The 21092-nt window shown below is 40.8% G+C and overlaps 1 protein-coding gene across 3 annotated transcripts in view; it reads left to right on the top strand.

Moving 5' to 3' along the window:
* The window catches only part of fbn1 (fibrillin 1), a 63503-nt gene that overhangs the window by 25758 nt on the left and 16653 nt on the right, over positions 1 to 21092 (top strand). For all 3 annotated transcript variants that reach the window (XM_058089481.1, XM_058089480.1, XM_058089479.1), the window contains 30 exons: positions 1369 to 1566; positions 3325 to 3450; positions 3697 to 3822; positions 4789 to 4941; positions 5029 to 5247; positions 6251 to 6403; positions 6489 to 6608; positions 6692 to 6817; positions 7381 to 7503; positions 8737 to 8859; positions 9202 to 9354; positions 9647 to 9700; positions 10248 to 10373; positions 10457 to 10582; positions 10682 to 10801; positions 10891 to 11028; positions 11104 to 11154; positions 11253 to 11378; positions 11471 to 11698; positions 11786 to 11911; positions 12267 to 12395; positions 12973 to 13098; positions 13725 to 13850; positions 13965 to 14087; positions 15197 to 15322; positions 15701 to 15826; positions 19020 to 19142; positions 19340 to 19462; positions 19566 to 19691; positions 20893 to 21015. In XM_058089481.1, the coding sequence (XP_057945464.1) occupies positions 1369 to 1566; positions 3325 to 3450; positions 3697 to 3822; positions 4789 to 4941; positions 5029 to 5247; positions 6251 to 6403; positions 6489 to 6608; positions 6692 to 6817; positions 7381 to 7503; positions 8737 to 8859; positions 9202 to 9354; positions 9647 to 9700; positions 10248 to 10373; positions 10457 to 10582; positions 10682 to 10801; positions 10891 to 11028; positions 11104 to 11154; positions 11253 to 11378; positions 11471 to 11698; positions 11786 to 11911; positions 12267 to 12395; positions 12973 to 13098; positions 13725 to 13850; positions 13965 to 14087; positions 15197 to 15322; positions 15701 to 15826; positions 19020 to 19142; positions 19340 to 19462; positions 19566 to 19691; positions 20893 to 21015 (3966 nt within the window). The remainder of the gene's footprint in view (positions 1 to 1368; positions 1567 to 3324; positions 3451 to 3696; positions 3823 to 4788; positions 4942 to 5028; positions 5248 to 6250; positions 6404 to 6488; positions 6609 to 6691; positions 6818 to 7380; positions 7504 to 8736; positions 8860 to 9201; positions 9355 to 9646; positions 9701 to 10247; positions 10374 to 10456; positions 10583 to 10681; positions 10802 to 10890; positions 11029 to 11103; positions 11155 to 11252; positions 11379 to 11470; positions 11699 to 11785; positions 11912 to 12266; positions 12396 to 12972; positions 13099 to 13724; positions 13851 to 13964; positions 14088 to 15196; positions 15323 to 15700; positions 15827 to 19019; positions 19143 to 19339; positions 19463 to 19565; positions 19692 to 20892; positions 21016 to 21092) is intronic.

Below are 21092 nucleotides of genomic sequence, written 5' to 3'. Positions count from 1 at the left end.
TGTATAACTGCACTGTAACATACTGAGAGTTGTTTGTAAAATAGTATTCTGATACTTCATTCAGCTCAATGAATGAAATATTATGATATATGCTCAGGTCCATATCGCCCAACCCTAGTCTGTATAATTGTGATGTGATAGTGGTGGTATTAAGAGGCGGATTGGGTTGCTTAAGTCCCCACAGAAGACCCAAGGGGGTTTGTGCAATTTTTTTAAATGACGTATATATGTATTAATGTCCTCTTGAGGTTGCTAAGAGGGAGGAGTTAAACAATCGACAGCATACATTTGCAGTAGAGACTAAGCAGGAGGGAGGGAAAAGTAGAAGGACAGATGACCTAGTTCTAGTTCACATAGAGTTGCTGCCAGAGGCAGAGGCACCGTGGAGGCTGTGGTGCACGTGACGGGACTGGGCCGGACCCAGGTCCACATGGGAAACACACAATGTGTCGTTTGTTTTAAACAACTGCACTGTTGGAACTTGTCTCTGGCTTTCCTTTTGCTGTCTGTTGTCTGCTGTGAAATGTGGAAATGATTTTTTGCTTTTGGATCCAGTCCAAATTCTTTCTTGAGGGACAACTTTTCTCCTTTTTCTTTTGCCCACTGCCATTATCATTGTTTCACCGTCTCACCGCCCTCCAAATCTTTCACCTAATAAGTTTCTTTGATTTTATTGTTGGGACTTTGGGTGGTTTTGAGAGGGGGGGGGGGGTGATGTATGTGGATAAATGCATGCACACTTCGGGATTAAGGGAATGAGCTTTGTGCTACATTAACACACCTTGTCAGTCAGACAGCAGCCTTAGGGAGGTGGACGTTTTCCCTACTGGCTAATATGAGTGATCTGACATTAGATGTGATGGGACAATTAATATAGATACAAATGTATATGCTGGTTCAGACGGTTACATTAAATAGTGGTTGCTGTGATTGTTTATTGCATTGAAATGTGCCTGACACACAAACATGTGCGCACTGCACACCTGTCAACAAAATTACCACTGTCCTGAGAATAGACCACGTCAGAGCTGGTGAGTTTTCAGCGCACCTCCGGCACACTGTACAAAATTGTCACTGCGCCAAGCTGAATCTATGGACACCTCCCCCTGTTGTGTCGTCAAGCTTACTTATTTTTTCATACCGTATGATACACACAGCAATGAACATCTTTGTGCTCTGTCCTCTTGCACCATGAGACGTTTAGGTGCATTCGTAATTGTGAGTATTAGTTGGGAATTGTTTTTATTTTTTTTCACTCACATACCCCCTATCAGTGTACCCCCGGGGGTATGCACACTCCACTTTGGCAACCAGTACCTTTCTTTTTTGACCATATTGGTTGCACTCATGCTTGCTTTGCCTTCACAGACTATCGTACCGGGCCCTGCTTCGCTTCGGTTAACAACCAGATGTGTCAAGGCCAGCTCACGGGTATTGTGTGCACAAAGACTCTGTGCTGCGCCACAGTGGGACGGGCATGGGGTCACCCGTGTGAAATGTGCCCAGCCCAGCCTCACCCATGCCGGAGAGGCTTCATACCAAACCACCGCACAGGAGCATGCCAAGGTAAAGTCTATGCCTCAATCTCCTTTTCTGTTTTGACGTTTTGCTTTTGCTTTGCAAGAAAAGTTCTGCTTGACTTGTCTGCTGCGTTTTAACTCTTTCCACCTCCTTGTCTACCATTACCAACTTCGTCTTTCACCCCCTTGTCTCTACCAACCATCCCCTCTCCAGAGGATTAGTTCTAATTGGGTTAAATTGGGGTGGGTGGCAGTGCCTCCCACATGTGTATGGAATGCCCGCAGACCCCCACTGTGCTGGGACTGTCAGAGTCTGTAACACGGGTCAGTGGCGGCGCCATGTGGGAGAGCTCATTCCTGGAAAGGCGTCCTTTGGCCTGCCTGCCTTCTCCAGACCCAACAACATTGCAACCTCCACAGGAGATGCAGACTTGAGCCAGGACCCAGGGGATGTTGGAGTGCTCTCAGACAGCATCAGGTCTGAAATGCCTGGAGGGTTTCAACTTGATACCTCTAACGAAGACTGTCCATTGCAGAACAGTTGCACCAGTGGGTGTGGCTAATATACCATAAATTATGGAAATGTTATACCTGATTTATCCTGTTCAGGGTCACTGTGATCTGGATCCTCATAATTCCTCCGTCACACATTTTGTCAGCCTCTCTCTCCTTTTGGTTGCCGCTCTGTCACTTTTTCTCAAGGCAAATTAGCCATTTAGCTTGAGCTATCCTCTTCATTACATATGTAGTCCAGCCTTTTGAAATCCACTGGTGATAGTGGACAGTTGGCAGTCCGAGCAGTCCAAACAGAAGCTGTAATAATTCTTCACTTGTTTAAAGTTACTTTAAGATGTGAAGCTGCAGTCTTGCAACCAAGACTAAGCATTATGGAAAATGTAGTTTTTAGCTAGAAACCAGCCACATCACTGTACAAGCTGCAGAGTTCAAAGCGTGACAAAAAAGTGGCGGTTTATACACTGGAAATTGAATGGATGAATATGTTTATTAGTGTGCTTCTTGTTGATCTTCCTCTTCCTCCAATGCCTTCTTATCCTTTGGTTCAACACACATGAATGAATCTCTGTAATTTTTCAGTCTGGAAATGAACATGTGTACTAATATTTAGGGATGCTCCAATTGATTAGCGACTTATCAGTATTGTCCAATTTTTGCGAAAAACCAATTGTATCAAGTATCAATGGCAATCACCTGTGGCTAGTACTATTGCAGCCCTGGTTAATAGCACTCATCATAAATAAATGGAAAAATGTCTGATTAATGCAAATGCAACATGATGGACGAGTGGATAGCATGTAGGCCACACAGTCAGGAGATCAGGAAGACCTGGGTTTGAATCTCCGCTTGGACATCTCTGTGTTTGCATGTTCTCCCTGTGCATGCGTGGGTTTTCTTCGTGTACTCCGGTTTCCTCCCACATTCCTCAAACATGCATGTTAGGTTAATTGGTGACTCTATATTATCCATAGGTATCAAAATGAGTGTTTGTATATATGTGCCCTGTGATTGGCTGGCGGCAAGTCCAGGGTGTACCCCTTCTCTTGCCCGAAGTCAGTTTGGATAGACTTCAGCATACCCCCCACGACCCTAACGAAGCGGCATAAGCGGCATAGAAAATGGATTGATGGTATAATTAATCCATGTGATGGTGTCAGATAATTTCATTCCTGGATGATCGGAATCGGCAGCATAAAATCCTGATTGGAGCATCCCTACTTATATTATCTGTCATGTATCTGTATATACAAGGATAACTATTAATGATACATATGTTGTGCTTACACAGATGTGGATGAGTGCCAGGCAATCCCTGGCATATGTCAGGGAGGAAACTGTATCAACACGGTGGGATCCTTTGAATGTAAATGTCCGGCTGGACACAAATTCAATGAAGTGTCACAGAAATGTGAAGGTAAGAATTAACCCTAGACAAGCATATTCAATTTAATCACGACAAAGAACAAAAATGACAGTACTTGAGTTAAAGGTTTAATTAACAACATGAAAGTATTAACTGTGGTAAAGTTTATGTCTGATTATTGCTTTGTGACAAAGCACCACACATAATGTACATGTTTTTGACAAGCCTTTAAAAAATTTCTAGCTGTGCTCCAAACAAACAGAAAATGAATTTTGATGAGTCATCTCCTTTGCTTAGATCTCGATGAGTGCTCCAACATTCCGGGTGTCTGTGGGACGGGTAAATGCTCAAACACAGTCGGCAGCTACTTCTGCAAGTGCCCTCAAGGATACTTTGTGTCAGTGGATGGGTCCAGATGTATAGGTGAGTCTTTTTTTCAGGTCTAAATATCCAATCTGTATGCTGCAGTCTCAGTCATTGCTTGGCTATCACTGTACTATAAGTAATATTTTGTAACTACACCATAAATGAGACGGTCAGTGGTAATCATTTTATTTCCATTGCATCTGTATGCATTTTTTTTTTGCCTGCAAACGTCTGTTTGTAGCTTCAGCTAGTAGAAATGTGTTCAGCTGCTTGTGTCTAGTATCTCAACAATGAGCTGCCTGAAGTCCGATTTTTAAATACATTATTTAATCAGTTACAGATTTTTGCCTTGATTTTCCCAAATTTTAATTATTACTTTATCTTAGTCAGACATGTTAGCCAAATTTGTTTTTCTTATGTTTCATGGCAGTCCTAGGAAAAGAAATTGACATTGACATTCATTTTTGACATGAAATAATAATACTGTGTACTTAAATGTGCTTAAAGGACAGCCATAAAGTCCATAGTAGAAATAAAAACAAAACAAAACCAACAGCCACAGTGGTAATACTGTATTGAAACAGTACAATTAATATAATTCTGATTGAACTCACTTTGAGCCAAAAAACTGTTGTTAAGAATATGGGATAGTGGTTCACTAAATGTACTCACACCCTCATACAGTATGAAAACAGACGTTCATGCTACTCCTCCATGAAAGGATGTTTTTGAGAATGGAATGTCTAAAGCGTTCTCTCGTGTACCAAACATTTTGGTTTGAGTCCCACTTTTGCCTGAAGGACCCAGCACATGTTCCTAAGTTAAACCTCACCACAGGAAGTGTGGGTGTGAAACATAACTCAATATATTTATTTTGCAGAGAACCTTAGTCATCCTGATGCACAGTGCCAGGGAGGTCCATCTTGTAAATGACTGAAAATGTTTTGTAAATTTTGTTTCCTCACCATGCATACAACATGTTACATCGTTGCCACTGACTTTGTTCCATGTGGTTTCCCATAGACACTCGAGGTGGTTACTGCTATGCCAGCTTACTGAACGGGCGTTGTGCCAACCAAAATTCACAGTTGCTGACTAAAATGCAGTGCTGCTGTGATAGTGGGCGATGTTGGTCCGATGGCTCCACCCCAGAAATGTGCCCCATCCGTGGAACAGGTGGGATTAGTGATGAAGTGTTACATAAAACGTCTCATTAATATGTCCTCATGTCAGCTAAGCCATTTACTCTTGTCCCACATTTAGACGAATACCAGAAACTGTGTATCCAGTTACCCAGTATTAATGGTGGTCCTGGACCTGTCCCGGGGACCCCTGACCAACCGGTTATCTACCCACTGCCATATCCTGGTCCGGACCAGGGACCAGGGCCAATTCGACCACCAAATTATGGCCCAATCCCAGGAAACGGAAATGGTCTTGGTTCAGTGCAATTTCCAGTACCACCAATACAGCCTCCTCCTGGTATGCTGCTGCTTTTGCATATATATATATATAAATATATACACACACATTGGTATGAAGTTTTGGCACCCCTGATAATTTTCAAGATTTTCCTTTATAAATCACTGGTTGTTGGGATCAGACATTTGAGTTAAATATAGTATCATATAGCAGAACACAGTGATAGGTGAGAAGTGAAATGAAGTTTAAAGGATTAATAGAAAGTGTAAACAAACAAACAAAGTTATTTAAACAAAAGTAGGCAGGTACATATATTTGGGCACCCCAACAAAAAAATGACATCTATATTTAGTAGATCCTCGTTTTGCAGAAATAAACGCTTCCTATAGCTTCCAATGAGGTTCTAGATTCTGGTTGAAGGTATTTTTGACCAATCTTCTTTCCAAAACATCTCCAGTTGAGTCAGGTTTGATGCTTTCCAAGCATGGACAGTCCGCTTTAAATCACACCACAGATTTTCCAGTACTTGTTCCTCTGCATGAATGCCTCAGTAGAATTTGAGCAGTGTTTAGGGTCATTGTCGTTTTGGAAATATCCAGCCCCAGCGCAACTTAACTTTGTCACTGATTCTTGAGCATTGTTGGCAAGAATCTTCTTATACTCATTGGAACCCATGCAACTCTCAACTTTAACAAGATTTTCAGTACCTGCACTGGCTCCACAGCATAATGGAACCACCACCAAATGTTACTGTGGGTGGCAAGTGTTTGTCTTGGAATGATGTGTTCTTCATCCACCATGCATACCGCCCAATGTTATGTTTTGTTTAAATAATTATTGCACACTTTCTGTAAATTCTATAAACTTAATTTTCCTTCTCATCTATCACTGTGTTTGTCTGCTATATGATATATTTAACTGAAATTGCTGATCCAAACAACCAGTGATTTATAAAGGAAGATCCTGAAAATTACCAGGGGTGCCCCAACCTTTTTCATACCACGGTATATATGTATATTCTATGATGAAATAATTACAACTGATACATTGACATATATTTCAGGCCAGGTTATCATCCAAACCCAGAATATCACCAACATTTGCCAGGCCTACCGTAATATCTGCCCAAATGGCCGGTGCATCCCCCTGCCAGGTGCAAATTATCGCTGTGCGTGCAACATGGGCTTTACTTTGGACACGAGAGGTGTATGTGTTGGTAAGTCACTGTGGAATTCAACATGTTTTCAGACAATACACAGTTGACACATATAGATAAAAAACAATTGCTATTTCTACTACAGATGAAGATGAATGTGATAGAAACCCGTGTGCACATGGAGAGTGTGTCAACACCCCTGGTTCTTACATGTGTCGATGTCCTGCTGGATTCCAGTCCACAGCAACCAAGACTGAGTGCAGAGGTGAGCATGCACGTGTACACACACACAAACAGCCATACATCGTAGGATGTACAGTTTGTAACTGCTGGTCTGTTTTTTTTTAGACCTGGATGAGTGTGTCGCTAATGGACGAATCTGCAACAACGGCCGCTGCGTGAATACTGAGGGCAGCTTCCACTGTGTCTGTAATGCCGGCTTTGAGATCTCAACTGATGGTAAAAACTGTCAAGGTCAGTCACCACATCGGCACCTATGGAGTAGAACAGTTGGAAAAGTTCTGTTTTTTACATTGAAGTCGGCATAGTCATATCTAATTGACTGGGCTGCTGTTTCAATCCATTCCTTAAGGGAGGCATTTGCTTTTAAGGACATAGTGTTTAAAGACCATTTCAGTGTTATATTGAGCAACGAGTCATGCTGGGGTTTTGACTATAAACTATATTTAACTATAAAATATTTATATTTAATGTACCAGTACCAATCTTTTTCCAAATAATTTGTGTCACAGGATTTTATGTCGCAGTCATGTATTTGTTTCCATTCATTTTAAGTACACAATGAAATGAAATACGTTGATGAAAGAATTGGAAACATTACATGGACACGTCAAAGACTGCCATTACAGATATAATAATGCTCAGTTTTGTTGCCATTGCATTCAAATTAAAGACCCAAGATGTATAATAGAAGCTTTGTGCAGTTCTGTTCATCTGTGTTTTTAATGATTCATTTTATGGCTGCAAAAATGATTATTTGGTGGACAGCTCATTAACTTATTTGTGATGGTCCCCAGACCAAGATGAGTGCCTGATCCGAAACATGTGTCTCAATGGACTATGCATCAATGAGGATGGCAGCTTCAAATGCATCTGTAAACCCGGCTACCTACTTGACACCAGTGGACGCATGTGTGTGGGTGAGTTGGTAACATCATTCTACTCTCATCTAAACATATTCATCTTCACTTTGCTATGGTTAGTGTACTGTGAGTAGGTGGCCACATGCCTAGTGTGATGGTATTTCTGTTATTAGAATCCTAAGGATAAATAAATCCTCTAAAAAGCCTTTCAAAAATATCCCTGAGCATCCTGGCAAGATCCCAGCTGGGGCTCGCCTGCTTTGGGCTGACGTTCACCAGCAGCCAGCCCTTCATAAACATAGTCATGTACAGGGAAAGGAACTTGGGGCATTGGGACACTGGGGCATTAACCATTCAAGCAGCTTTCTGCTAACCTCTTAGTTGACTTAGATGTTAAGGATTGGATTTGATTAGATTACTTTCTTGAAACTGCAGATAATAATTCATAGTAGTAAGTAAATACAGTGCTGTAGTGTAATAGTCAAGATTATCAGCCGGATCTTGCTTGAGATCTCATTGTGGGTTGTGTAGACAGGGTTGTGATAGCGATGTCAATGATTGATTGATTTGAAATCATACCAACACAACATTGTGTAGCAATGAATGTAACAAAGAAGAGAAGACATTAACACATCAACATCCTGAGGTTGGTGTTCTGTCCTGTTCTCCCTGACCATTTTTGTCCTGAGCTACTGTGGTTGGTACCTCAATGGAAAAATTACTTGAAATTGGAAACGCACTCATCATTTACAAACTCAGTGCCCTCTTTACCAAAAATCATGAAGATTAGAATTGTTAACATATTCTGTCATAGCTGAGTTGCAGTCATGTTGTTCCACTTGGCCTTTGGTATGGAGATGCTGACCTAGTTAAGTCATTGGGTGTGTTCTGACGTATGTGATCATTTATGAAACGTGAGTCAGAAGGGTCCCAGGAGTCTCCCTCCAAAAACTGAAAACCATCTGCACGCTTGTGGAATCATGGTTTATCATGATCATCATCGTGATATGCTCAAGATTATGATCCGTAATGAGAGTTCATGGGATTGAAATCCTGCCACAGCTTTGACTGCAACTTTCAATCAGTCAAGTAATACCCTAAAGTACAGTACTGGAAATTGATTCAGCAGAACATTTTTACTACCTCAGAATTGCTATCTGGTTGTTTGCCATTTTTGATTGCATGCGTTGACAGAAAGTGGATTAACACAAATATTTTCATGTCGCTTCAATGGAAAACAGTTGTCAGTGATGAGATATAGCCCAATCCCACTGTTTTGTCTTCTTTCAGACATTGACGAGTGTGAGACTCCAGGTATGTGTATGAACGGCCACTGCGTCAACACAGAAGGATCTTTTCGCTGTGAATGCATGGCGGGAATGGCGGTGGGGCTGGATGGACGGGTCTGTGTCGGTAAGGAACTTCTTTAGTCTGCTGTATATTCAATGACAATATTGTGCTCATTGCTGACAGCATCGCAAATTTATTGCTTATTTTCCTAATCAACAATAGTAAGGAGGTTATCGTAATTAAAAACAGTAGTTTTAATTTTGACAATTGACATTATTGTGTAGTGCCTAATAAGTATTGTCTGGGAAAAGTGTTGTTGTTTGGTCAGGATGAGCTCTCACCAGGATGATTTCAGCGCAGGAGAATGCTTCATGTTTTCCCACTGTTTTTGTTTACTCCCTCTCGTCTCTTCTTCTGCCTCATCTCTCAAACACTCACTCTGCTCGGTATGTTCATATGACACAGACACACACATGCGCAGCTCGTGCTATGGTGGTTACAAGCGAGGCCAGTGTGTTCGGCCTTTGTTTGGCGCTGTGACCAAATCTGAGTGCTGCTGTTCCAACACCGAGTATGCCTATGGGGAGCCCTGCCAACCATGCCCACCACAAAGCTCTGGTAAGCACTTTAAAATCACATACAGAGCTACCTCCCATCCTTTTTCATTCAAAACACATCTACATGACTTGGGATGACTCAGACACTGAGCCTACTTTGACACCTTAGTTAGAAGAAAATCACCAAGCACCACCAATTAAAATTACCGCACAGAAAACGCCAACAGTGCACCACACAAAGGGGGCATCTTCATATACCACTCAGGCAAAATGAATAATAACCTAAATGGATAATAACATGGTAATAAATAGCTTGTTTGTTTTTTTAATGGCCAAACTGTATTGTGTTGCAGCTGAGTTCCTGGTTTTGTGTCCAAATGGCGTCGGCACAACTGGAGATGGAAGAGGTATGCATGCCACAGTGTGCTTAGTTTCTATTATTGCATCACAACTACATAAGTTAATTATAATGTTGCTACTTCCCTTTTCATGCCTCTCAATAGGGACAACCAAACTCAATAGGGTCAAAGAAACTCTGTAAAGTATTCCAGGTTGTCTCAAAAATGTCAGTATAAAATATGAAAATCAAAGATCAGTTGCTGACCGGGTACATATTTATTTTGCTGGTTTCAGTTCCGAGTTCAGTCTCTGAAACTTGGCTTATGCTCTTGTGTTGAGGAGGCTCGATCCTCCTGCTGCAAACCCTTTCATGCAGTGTGCAGAATACAGCATTTCAAAACACGTAGTAGTCTAGACTGGTCACTTGGTGTCAGTAATGTTACATTGATGATGGAAAAGCCAGCGTCGGAAGTACTACTATACGATGTGACTCTCTCTATATTATGTCTTAATTATGTCTCAAATTCAGTGTTGTCGGGTCTGGATTCAACGCTATGAATCAGTGTTGATATGTTTATACATTGAGGTATGACAGCCTATTGTTTGTTTTCTTAGATATTAACGAGTGTGCCCTTGATCCGGACCTCTGCCAGAATGGCGTGTGTGAGAACATGCTGAGGACATACACATGTAACTGCAATGAAGGCTTTGAGATAGACCTGGTGGGCAAAAACTGCATTGGTAAGTGACTATTTGTCTTTGTACATTGGGAAAATAATAAATAGACAGGTGAGCAAAATTCTAATAAATGTGTTTTCCTTCAGATATTGATGAATGTCTGATGAATAGGCAGTTGTGCGATAACGGCCTGTGTAGAAACACACCGGGAAGTTTCACCTGTCAGTGTCCCAAAGGATACACCTTTAATCCAGCAAAAGATGTCTGCGAGGGTTTGTGATGCATTCACTTTTAGTAAATACAATAAATACTATGTCAACTACTATGGGTGACTCGTGGATCAATCATATTGGTCATGTTCTTTGTCACAGATGTGGATGAGTGCAGTTCAAATCCTTGTGTCAACGGAGACTGTGTGAACAGCCAAGGGTCATTTGTGTGCTTGTGTTCAACTGGCAGTTCGCTGGACAGCTCTGGGCTTGAATGTATCGGTAAGTTTAAGTTCCTATTATGATAAATTACCATTCTTGTGCTGGTCTACAAATAATTCAATTTGGGGTTTGTTTGTCTGCTGAATTAGAGACGACTAAGAGTACTTGCTGGCTGAAGATGGTAAATGATCGCTGTGAAGTCAACATCAATGGGGCCACACTCAAGTCCCACTGCTGTGCCACACTAGGAGTGGCCTGGAACAGCCCTTGTGAGAAATGTACAAAAGGTAAGCTGTCTAATGAGCTGAAAGTTAGCTCTTTTCACAAAGTCATCTTAAATGCGGGTTGTGTGTCATTTTCAGATCCAATCTGTGGTAAGGGCCTTGCTAGAGCCCGAGGAAATGTATGTGAAGGTAAGATGTGCTTTGATACATCTGGAACACATATAAAAACATAATGAGAACAGTAGAACCTGATGAAGCTGTTTTTTTTTACCACTGCTGACTCTCAGATGTGGATGAGTGTCAAGTGTTTCCTGGAGTGTGTATCAATGGCAAGTGTGTCAACACACATGGCTCATTTTTCTGCCAGTGCCCCCCTGGGATGACAGTTGATATCAGCGGCAGAACCTGCATCGGTCAGTACCACAAATTTGTAGTCCTGCATAATGTTTTCCCGGATTCGACCCGTGCAGAAAATCAATTGCTTCATATTGCCTGTTTCTTCTAGACTTGCGTACAGAGCAGTGCTACTTAACACATGAGGATGAGCGCTGTGGAACGCCTATCTCGGGGAGACACCGCGTGGATGCTTGTTGTTGCTCAGTGGGTGTGGCCTGGGGCCCAGAGTGTGATGAATGTCCTGAGAAAGGTACTCCAGAATATGCCCAGCTCTGTCCTCGAGGACCAGGCTTTTCCCACCGGGGTGACTTCATCAATGGAAGACCCTTCCTCAAAGGTATAAGGGCCACCCACAAGGGGATACATACAATACATGGAAGTTTACCCTGTCTCTCACCCATCTTTGTCCCTTGATCTCGCTCAGATATAAATGAATGCAGGATGATAAACACACTCTGCTCAAACGGGAGGTGTAGGAACACCATTGGAAGCTTTCGTTGTCGTTGTGATAATGGATACGCACTGGATTCCGATGAACGAAACTGCACGGGTAAGCAACGAAAGATGGAATACTTTTGGGATCGTAACTGGCTTACTTCAACTTAACACATGTTAGGTCAATGTGATACTACACAGATCCATGTTACATTTAAATGTGCCAGCTGTAATTACTGCAAAATTGTTATAACGCGTTTGCTCAAATTCAGTGTTCAAACAGGTCTGGTTGCATCTTCAGTCTGATTAGCTTGTTTAACATATAATTTGAAGTTAGAATCACAACATTGTGGCTTTAGTATGCATTGCATTTTTATATATTTATTTGCTATATCCATACTTCATTACTTTGAATAGTGGCAACTCTCTAACTTTTTTTCCTTGCTTCCCCTTGTTCTCCATCCTCATAGACATAGATGAGTGCCGCATCTCTCCCGACTTGTGCGGACCAGGCAGATGTATCAACACTCCAGGAGATTTTGAGTGCGAGTGTTTTGAAGGATACGAGAGTGGCTTCATGATGATGAAAAACTGCATGGGTGAGTGATAAATCCTCCTTCACTCACACAGAAAGTTACAGTATATATGTATATGTTGGGTACATGTGTGGCTATGGAGGAGTATTTTCTTTCACTGCACATATACATTAACAGAACAGCCTTGAATGAACTAACATGTCAAACCTGAAACTGTACTCATAATGTAAACCCCCATGTGGCACACAATCCATGCAGTCCTTCATACAAATGTTTTCATGGCACTGTAGAGGTAATTGCCTTTTATTACATACTTGACCTCAGTGCACAATATTGCACATAGAGGCTCCCATTAAAAATGAATTTATGTGCAGCTAGAAGAGTTAGTGCTACCATCTGAAAAAATACTTATTTCTGTTCTGAATTGCGTTTGGCCAACCTGGTTAATATTTTTGAGCAAAGTCCTCTCAAAATGGTGCGTCTCAGTGCTTGTGTTGGCTGAAGTTGGCCCACGACTGGCAACACAACAACACAAACGCAGGTTGTGTAAATAAAGGAAGCCAAATGTAATGATTCTTACTTCCAGACAGACAACTTTTATTTTGCATGAATCTCCAAGTTTTTATTCTTCCTCCATCAGACATCGACGAATGTGAGCGTAACCCTCTGCTGTGCCGAGGAGGTGAATGTGTCAACACTGAAGGTAGCTTCCAGTGTGTATGTCCTGATGGACATGAGATCGCTCCTGATGGCTCTGCATGTCTAGGTAAGTGATGAGGTTGACGGGGTGTAGAGCTGGGTGAACCATTTCTAACTTTTCTCTCTTAACTTTGATGCCCTCATTCATTTTGTCAATGAATGGATAGCTGGATTGATATGTATGGATTGTCTCTTTTCCGTCCTTCTGCCTCAATGTTTTCTTTAGCTAAATGGATTGGCCAAGTGACTTAAGTCTTTGTATATGCAAGATGTACAGTTTATGTATTTTATGGATGTATTGGCCAATATAAACTACAGACCACACAATAAAATAGTGTGACAGTCCAAAGCACCGCATGAGACACTTGATATGTCATGCTAAGATACCCAGTAGTTTGTACTTCCACCAAAATGACCACAAGGTCAAATGATTTGTAAAATGTGATTTAATTGAACTGTGATGTTACATTTAACTTTAACCATGACACTTTGCTTAGATAAACAAAATCATACATCAACATCTAAAATGCAAAGAACTTAAGAGAACAATGTATTCACATTTGGCAAGATGGAATCCAACAGTATTTACATTTATGTAACAACTGACCCACTACAAATGACTACAATGGACATGACACCAGTCACTTCAGAGTTGACTTTTCCTTCAGTAAAATATGATTTGTTTTCTCACAGACATCAACGAATGTGAACTGAGTGACAAGCTGTGCAGACATGGCCAGTGTGTCAATATGATTGGACGTTACCAGTGTGTCTGTGACACCGGCTACAAGTCTACGGAGGACAGGCTGGACTGTGTGGGTGGGTAATGTACATGTGCATGTACATATTCCCATGTACTTGGGTTCGTATAGGATTGAGGCAATGCGTGTTAGCAGTATCTCACATGTTTATTTCCTGTGCTTTTATTTTCAGACATTGATGAGTGCACCATTGAGAATGGCGGCTGTGAAACGTTTTGCACCAACTCAGAGGGCAGTTATGAGTGTAGCTGCCATGCCGGATACGCTCTGATGCCTGATCTGAGAAGCTGCACAGGTAATTCCTTAAGTAGCTTTCCTTTCGCACTTCAGTGTATTATACAGTTGACATACATTGTACATAATGAAGGTTAGTGTTCATCTAAAACCATTTGTTTGATAGTGAATAAGTGAAATACTTCAAAAATCCAGATTTCATACCTAATCAATTATTGGTGACTTTTCAAAATTCTCCATTATTATCAGCACACTTAATGGTGATATATCATTGTAATATTATTAGGCCTGTTAATCGATTAAAATAGTTAATCACAATTAATCAAATGATGCCCGTGGTTAACTCACGATTAATCACAAATAGAACGAAGCTTGTATTTATAAGTGTACCTTTGAAATATTATTTTAAAGGTAATACATTTATTAACATGAGCGTGTGTAATGTTTGTTTTATGCAAACATTGTTTTTCTTTTTTTAAACAGTTCAACACAAAATGGACTTTAATGTATAAAAAACAAACAACAAGTAGGCATTGGTAAGGTCAACTGTCCATCATTCAAATATCATTCGCAAAAAATATAATTGTGATTAACATTACACATAAAGGCTTGTAAAAACACCCAACAACCCAGTGAAAGGAAAACAAAAAACAACAGGCAGTACTAAGACAGCGCCCATATACTGTAGTGCAGTCAGGCTATAACTTATACTTCACTTTCAAATACTCTTACAGAGACGTTCCGTACACACACCAACACTCTTTTACACTCATTTTACCTCACTTTTCATAGTCTGCCAACATGCAACTTTCTTTGACAAACACAGCAGTTCAGGCACAAACAGCATGTTAATCGTGCGTCAAAGTAAATAGCCTCAAAGGGAATTTCTGTTAATTTGTCATTAACACATTAACTTTGACAGCCGTAAGTATTATACTTTATACATACGTACTGTCATAATTGTATTTCATGAGTTATCGTGTGCCCTGTTAGTCAGCTGGGGTAGGCTCCAGCTCCCCTGACCCTCAATAAAATGTGTTCCACAAAAATCTATTGATAATTAAATGTGTATCACTGCATGAAACTGTTTCTTATTGGAGTTGCTCTCTCCCTACTCCAATTGATTGGCTTTTTTGAAGTTTTGTTTGTCTTAATTTTCAATCTTTTCAGATATTGATGAGTGTGAGGAGAGCCCAGATATCTGTGATGGAGGCCAGTGTACCAACACTCCAGGAACATACCAATGTCTCTGCTTTGATGGCTTTATGTCGTCTGAGGACATGAAGACCTGCCTTGGTAATTGATATACTTTCACTCTTAAAATACTCAAAACTTTAACTTACTTTTTGAAATAAAACAGCAGATTAACACTTTGGTGGGGATTAACGATCTTTTAAAGGTTATCCAAAGGATGTGTCATGAGAATAAGACTTTATGACTCAGAGTGGTAAGAGAGCAGTGAGTAATGTTGATGACATTAAAGTGAACATTGCGGTGGAGAGGAATGCCTGACATTTAGATGTCTGCTTCCACTGAGAAACAAAACAAAAACCTCACAACAATGATTTGAGCGCTTCTGAATGGGTCTTTGAATGGTGCCCATTTTTCTTCTCATTAAAACCAAGCACATGCTCATTCTTTAATTGCAATTGTTTCCTCTTGCTTCCTCTCAAGATGTGGACGAGTGTGAGCTAAACCCCAACATCTGTCTGAGTGGGAACTGCGAAAACACTAAGGGATCCTTCATCTGTCACTGTGAGCTGGGTTACTCCGTACGCAAAGGAACGACAGGCTGTACAGGTGATGAACGCACACACAAACACACTGTCAGTGCAACGTGAGTGAAAGTGAGGAAGAAAATGAGAAGCATGTTTGTGGTTATGGTGAACAGCACGTTCAACAGAGAATGCAATGGTAATGTCTGACTGATCGGAAGCATCTCCAGCATTACTCACCAATGTGAGAACATTCATGAAGACACATAACGGCAGCAGGAGCAGTGAGGTCACAATCTTATTTCAGATGCATCTATCACAGCATGCATGTATCACATTGCACCTTTGTTTGTTCCTTTTGCTGCTCATTCATTAAGGTGAGTTAAACATTATGTGATGGTTGGAAGAACTCTGCAGCATGTAATCACCCGAGATGGCTCCAGAACACATAAATACATAGGTCATCCAGCCTGATAGAGTTTAAACTCATAGCTCATCAAGTCCGAGTGAAGTCTGATTTACAATGGCTCTTAACAGAGGCCTAGCTGACAGCTTGGATTGGGACCTTATCTGGCCTCATCTTGCTAAAATGAGTCAGACGCACACTCAGCAGCAGCACGTCTACCTTCAGACCCAAATAAACATGGTTTGTTTGATGTGTGATTAAACCTAGCCACACTTAGGCACTGGAATCCTTTTAAAATATCCAGTACAGTACAGACATGGTAGCAGGGACGCAAACACAGTTGTGGAATTTCACCTCTGGAATACCAAGGAATGAAGAAAGTAATTCATCTCAGAATTAACATGCTATTCTTTTTTGGACAAATTTGTCTCCTCCTTCTTCTTCATTCTCTTTTGGCTTTTCCATTCAGGGGTCGCCACAGCAAATCAACCGCCTTCATCTAACCCTGTCTCATGTCCTCCTTCACTACATCCATAAACCTCCTCTTTGGCCTTCCTCTACGCGTCCTACCTGGCAGTTCTAAATGCAGCATCCTTCTACCAATATATTCACTATCTCTCCTCTGGACATGTCCCAAACATCTCAGTCTGGCCTCTCTGACTTTATCTCCAAGGCCTCTAACATGTAATGTCCCTCTGATGTATTCGTTCCTGATCCTATCCATCCTGGTCACTCCCAATGTGAACCTCAACATCCTGATCTCTGCTACCTCCATTTCTGCTTCCTGTCTTTTTCTCAGTGGCGCTATCTCTAGACCAGGGGTCAGCAACCCGCGGCTCCAGAGCCGCATGTGGCTCTCCAGTCTCTTTGTTGCGGCTCCCTTTGCAATGCTTGAATATTTTTTAAGCACCCGAGTGGTGAAAATGCACATCTTCGTTATGAGTTTACAAAAATCCAACTTTGTGTGAGACCATGAATGCATCCTGACTGAGTTCTGACTGGTGACTGAATGAGCAGACAGGATGCTATCCAGTTCTCTCTGACAGGTTAACATGAAGGGAAATGAGTAATACTTTGAGTTATTTGAGTTATTAATTATTAGTTATTATTAATGAGTTATTTGACAATTCTGAAAAAATAAATTAGAGCTCATTTAAAAACAAAAGTTTATCTCCAGTACTAGCAAGAGTACTCCAACTCGTCTTTTTTTTTTCCCTCCAATGTTGTTTTAAACATACAACGTTTTGCGGCTCCAGGCTATTTTTCTTTAGTGGGCAAGTGGGTGAAATGGCTCTTTTCATAGTAAAGGTTGCCGACCCCTGCTCTAGACCAAACAACATCGTCTCCACAATTTGAAATTAAATTATAACAGCTTGTAATAAGCTATAATACAATATGAACACACACTACACATGTCTTGCAAGCTAAAAAAAAGTGCAGAAGACATTTATTTGTACGTATGTACAGTGCTTCCATTCAACAAACTGTGATCATGCATCCTATCATCCGTCTTGCATGTTTAAGGGTTATTGACATCTGTTAAAGCTGTTTATGATGCTTCTGCCTGGTTCATACGTCAGATGTACCCCAACAGCACATATACCCTCAGGGAAGGGTCTGCGTGTTACTCATTTTTTGTATTTAGGTGTCTTCAGGAGATAAGTCTGTCTAAACTCTGGATGGGTGGAGATGCCCAAGTGTGGTTTACAAGCTGGGTGGTGTCGTAGCTGTTCCAGAGAAAATCAAGATGATGTGTTAAACAGGCTGAATTTTCCGCCACAGGTGTTACTGCAGTGCCATGTTGTGAGAATGGTGGCCATAATCGCAAACATTTTGACTTGTAGACAGGAAGTCAAGCTGGTACGAAACAGGTTGCAGATTTTCCTTTATTTGTTTGCCTATCATCTGTCAAACATTTGCCCTGTTAAATGTAACCTCATCCCTGACACCAGCTGTAGTTGTTGACACAGTGGAATGCAGCAAGCCTTGTTTATCTTTTATATTTCCACATGGAAATGAGTGTCTGTTTAATGTGCTGTCTAACATCAAACCTTTGAGGAAAATTATATTTAATTCTATCTGTTATCCATGGAGATGTGTTTGTTCCCAGCCCTCATATTAACCCCATCATCAAATGTAGTGTAAATAAGCCATACCTTCTCCTCGGGGAGACCGTAAACCATAGAGACCTGATCTCTAATTGGCAAATATTTTCCAGTTGTAGCCTCAAAGAGAGTTCATCTAATGAGTACCAACATCTCTTGAGTGCGTTCACAGCATGGATGCCGTTCCTGTACTTACTGCACATACACAAACATGCTGATGAGATATTTAGGAAAAGCTGAGTTTTTAGGCTGCTTGACAGTTTGATCTTTAGTGTTTACCTGAGTTTGTTCTTTTATTATTCAAAGTTAACCTCTGCTATTATATAAATACAACACTTCCTTCACAAATGAGGAAGGATTAATGTGTGGCAGATATACCTTGTACAGTACATCTAAAATTAACGGTAATAGCATTTTTGTTATGTTAAATTTGTGAAAGGTGACCATAGAGATCACCCTCCAACATCCCCTGTGGAAGAGATTTCATCTCAGTTTCTACCGTGCAGTCTCAATCAGATTTTACAGAGTTTAGTAGAGCTATTGTTCTGTATCTAGGCATGGTTAAACCTCTTGTGATTGAGCAATCACAACAATGCCTTCATCCCTGAACCTCATCTTTCCTTGGATGAAGGTAGTAAGCCAATGGGTTGTTCTGTTCCGCTAAATGCACTCATCTCTATATTGCAAACACACACTGGAATTAAATATCCATTATAAATCATTTAACCATGATGCCAATATCATTTTATTTTTCCTCTTTTTAACAGATATCAATGAATGTGAAATTGGAGCACATAACTGTGACAGACATGCAACGTGCACCAATACAGCAGGCAGCTTCAAATGCCACTGTGCTGCAGGTTGGATTGGCAATGGCCTTAAATGCACAGGTACTCACACATTATACATTATATGGATCCTGCAAATCTAAACTTTATTTTTTGAAATTTTCATGCAGGAGTTAAAATGTAAATGCTTTTCAAACTTGTAATTGCTAATATGATGTAAAGCTGAAGCAGGTTTTGTATCAGCAGTCTCTTCACTGTACACTTAATAGTGTGTTCTGTTTGAATGTTCTCATGTTAAGACCTGGATGAGTGCTCCAACGGGACACATATGTGCAGCAATAATGCGGACTGTCTCAACACCATGGGCTCGTATCGCTGTGCATGCAAGGAAGGCTTTTCTGGGGACGGATTCTACTGCTCAGGTCATACATGGAAACCAGCAGCTGACTCCCATCAAACATACTACTGCTGTACCTGAATGCTTAGTTCTCAGGCTGTGTTTCTTGTGTTGTTTTCCATTTGTAGACAGCGATGAGTGTGCAGAGAACAGTAACTTGTGCGAGAATGGCCACTGTCTGAACATGCCTGGGGGCTACCGCTGTGAATGTGACATGGGTTTCATTTCCACCCCTGATGGCAAGGCTTGTAATGGTAAGACATTGGAAATGTTTGTCGTAATGATCCTGAAAACAGACCCTTGAATCACAGTCCTTGTCATACATTATTGTTTACCAATTTAAAACAGTTGAATGGTCACTTATTTCTCTGCTTGGAGAGAAATCCATCCAAACAGTCTTCGAATGAGACTCATGATATAGTGAAATGAGACCTGAGAAGTTATTCACAATGACTTTATTGGATTTAGTTGCAGAGACACACCTAAAAAACAGCAAAGACACGCTTTAGAACACAACTTCATTAAAAGGTCAGTTTAGCATAATAATTGGTTTACCCTCGCGAGGATAAGCAGTATTGAATATATATGGATGGATGGATGGATGGCGGGTGGGCTGATGGATTCATTTTATATTATGTCTGAGGAAGTGTAGACACACATTGTTTAATCTTTCAATTTCATGGATTGATTAAAAGAGAAATAATAAGTAGCTGCATGTACACTACAGAAATTAATTGACCTTAACAACAGTCGTGTTGTGAACACAAGACCTGCAGGGAGCAGATGAGTGTGATTCACACAGCAGGCAAAAATGCATCTCGCAATCTAATTGAGCTATCAGACCGCATCATCGTGCATATGTGTCAGACATCCTGAAATAACCTATTCAGTCCTTCTTTATAACAACAATGTGATGGTATGAAATCCTTGGCAGCATTTCTTGTTCAGTTCAACCCAACTTACGAGACAAGACGATGCACGAGATTGGGTCCACGGCAATGAGACAAGATTTTAACAATAATTTGAAAAGTTCCAGCTTGTAGTTGAACCAGTTTTCACTGTTTTAGTCTGCTTGTCTCTGTCTGTTTATGTCAGGAACTGTCGACACGGATATCTTCTACATATGAGGTGGGGTTAGAATTGCCACAATACAATTATAACAAAGCAAGACCACACCCTCCAACAAACCCCTTTATCTTCCAATACATCATCACCGATATGCCCGAGCTTGGAGCATTAGTAATTGATTTTTGATTACAGGTGCTAGTAATTCAGCCAAATGTAACGAGCTTCAATAGAACTGCTGGTGATAAATGGAACAGACAAATATGACAAATTTAACTAACTTTGATCAAATGTAGAATTTGTTCCCAAAGTGTGGAAGTGAGAGAAACCTTCACGAATGCTCTCTCTTTCTTGTACCTCTCATTGTTCATCTCTCTTTCTACTTTACAGACTTGGACGAATGTACTTTTGATGACATCTGTGTCAATGGACGTTGTCAAAATATTATAGGACTTTTCAGATGTGAATGTAACATTGGTTATGAGCTGGACAGGAGTGGAGGCAACTGCACAGGTATGAGGACCATAACCCACTTCAACAAACCCCGTTAACGCTTTCAAAACAGAACATTATTGACACAATATGTCATT

Source organism: Doryrhamphus excisus, chromosome 12, assembly GCF_030265055.1.
Source record: "Doryrhamphus excisus isolate RoL2022-K1 chromosome 12, RoL_Dexc_1.0, whole genome shotgun sequence".
Lineage (NCBI taxonomy): Eukaryota > Metazoa > Chordata > Actinopteri > Syngnathiformes > Syngnathidae > Doryrhamphus > Doryrhamphus excisus.
Note: the sequence above shows the minus strand (reverse complement) of the source record. Positions and strands in the feature narration are given on the sequence as shown.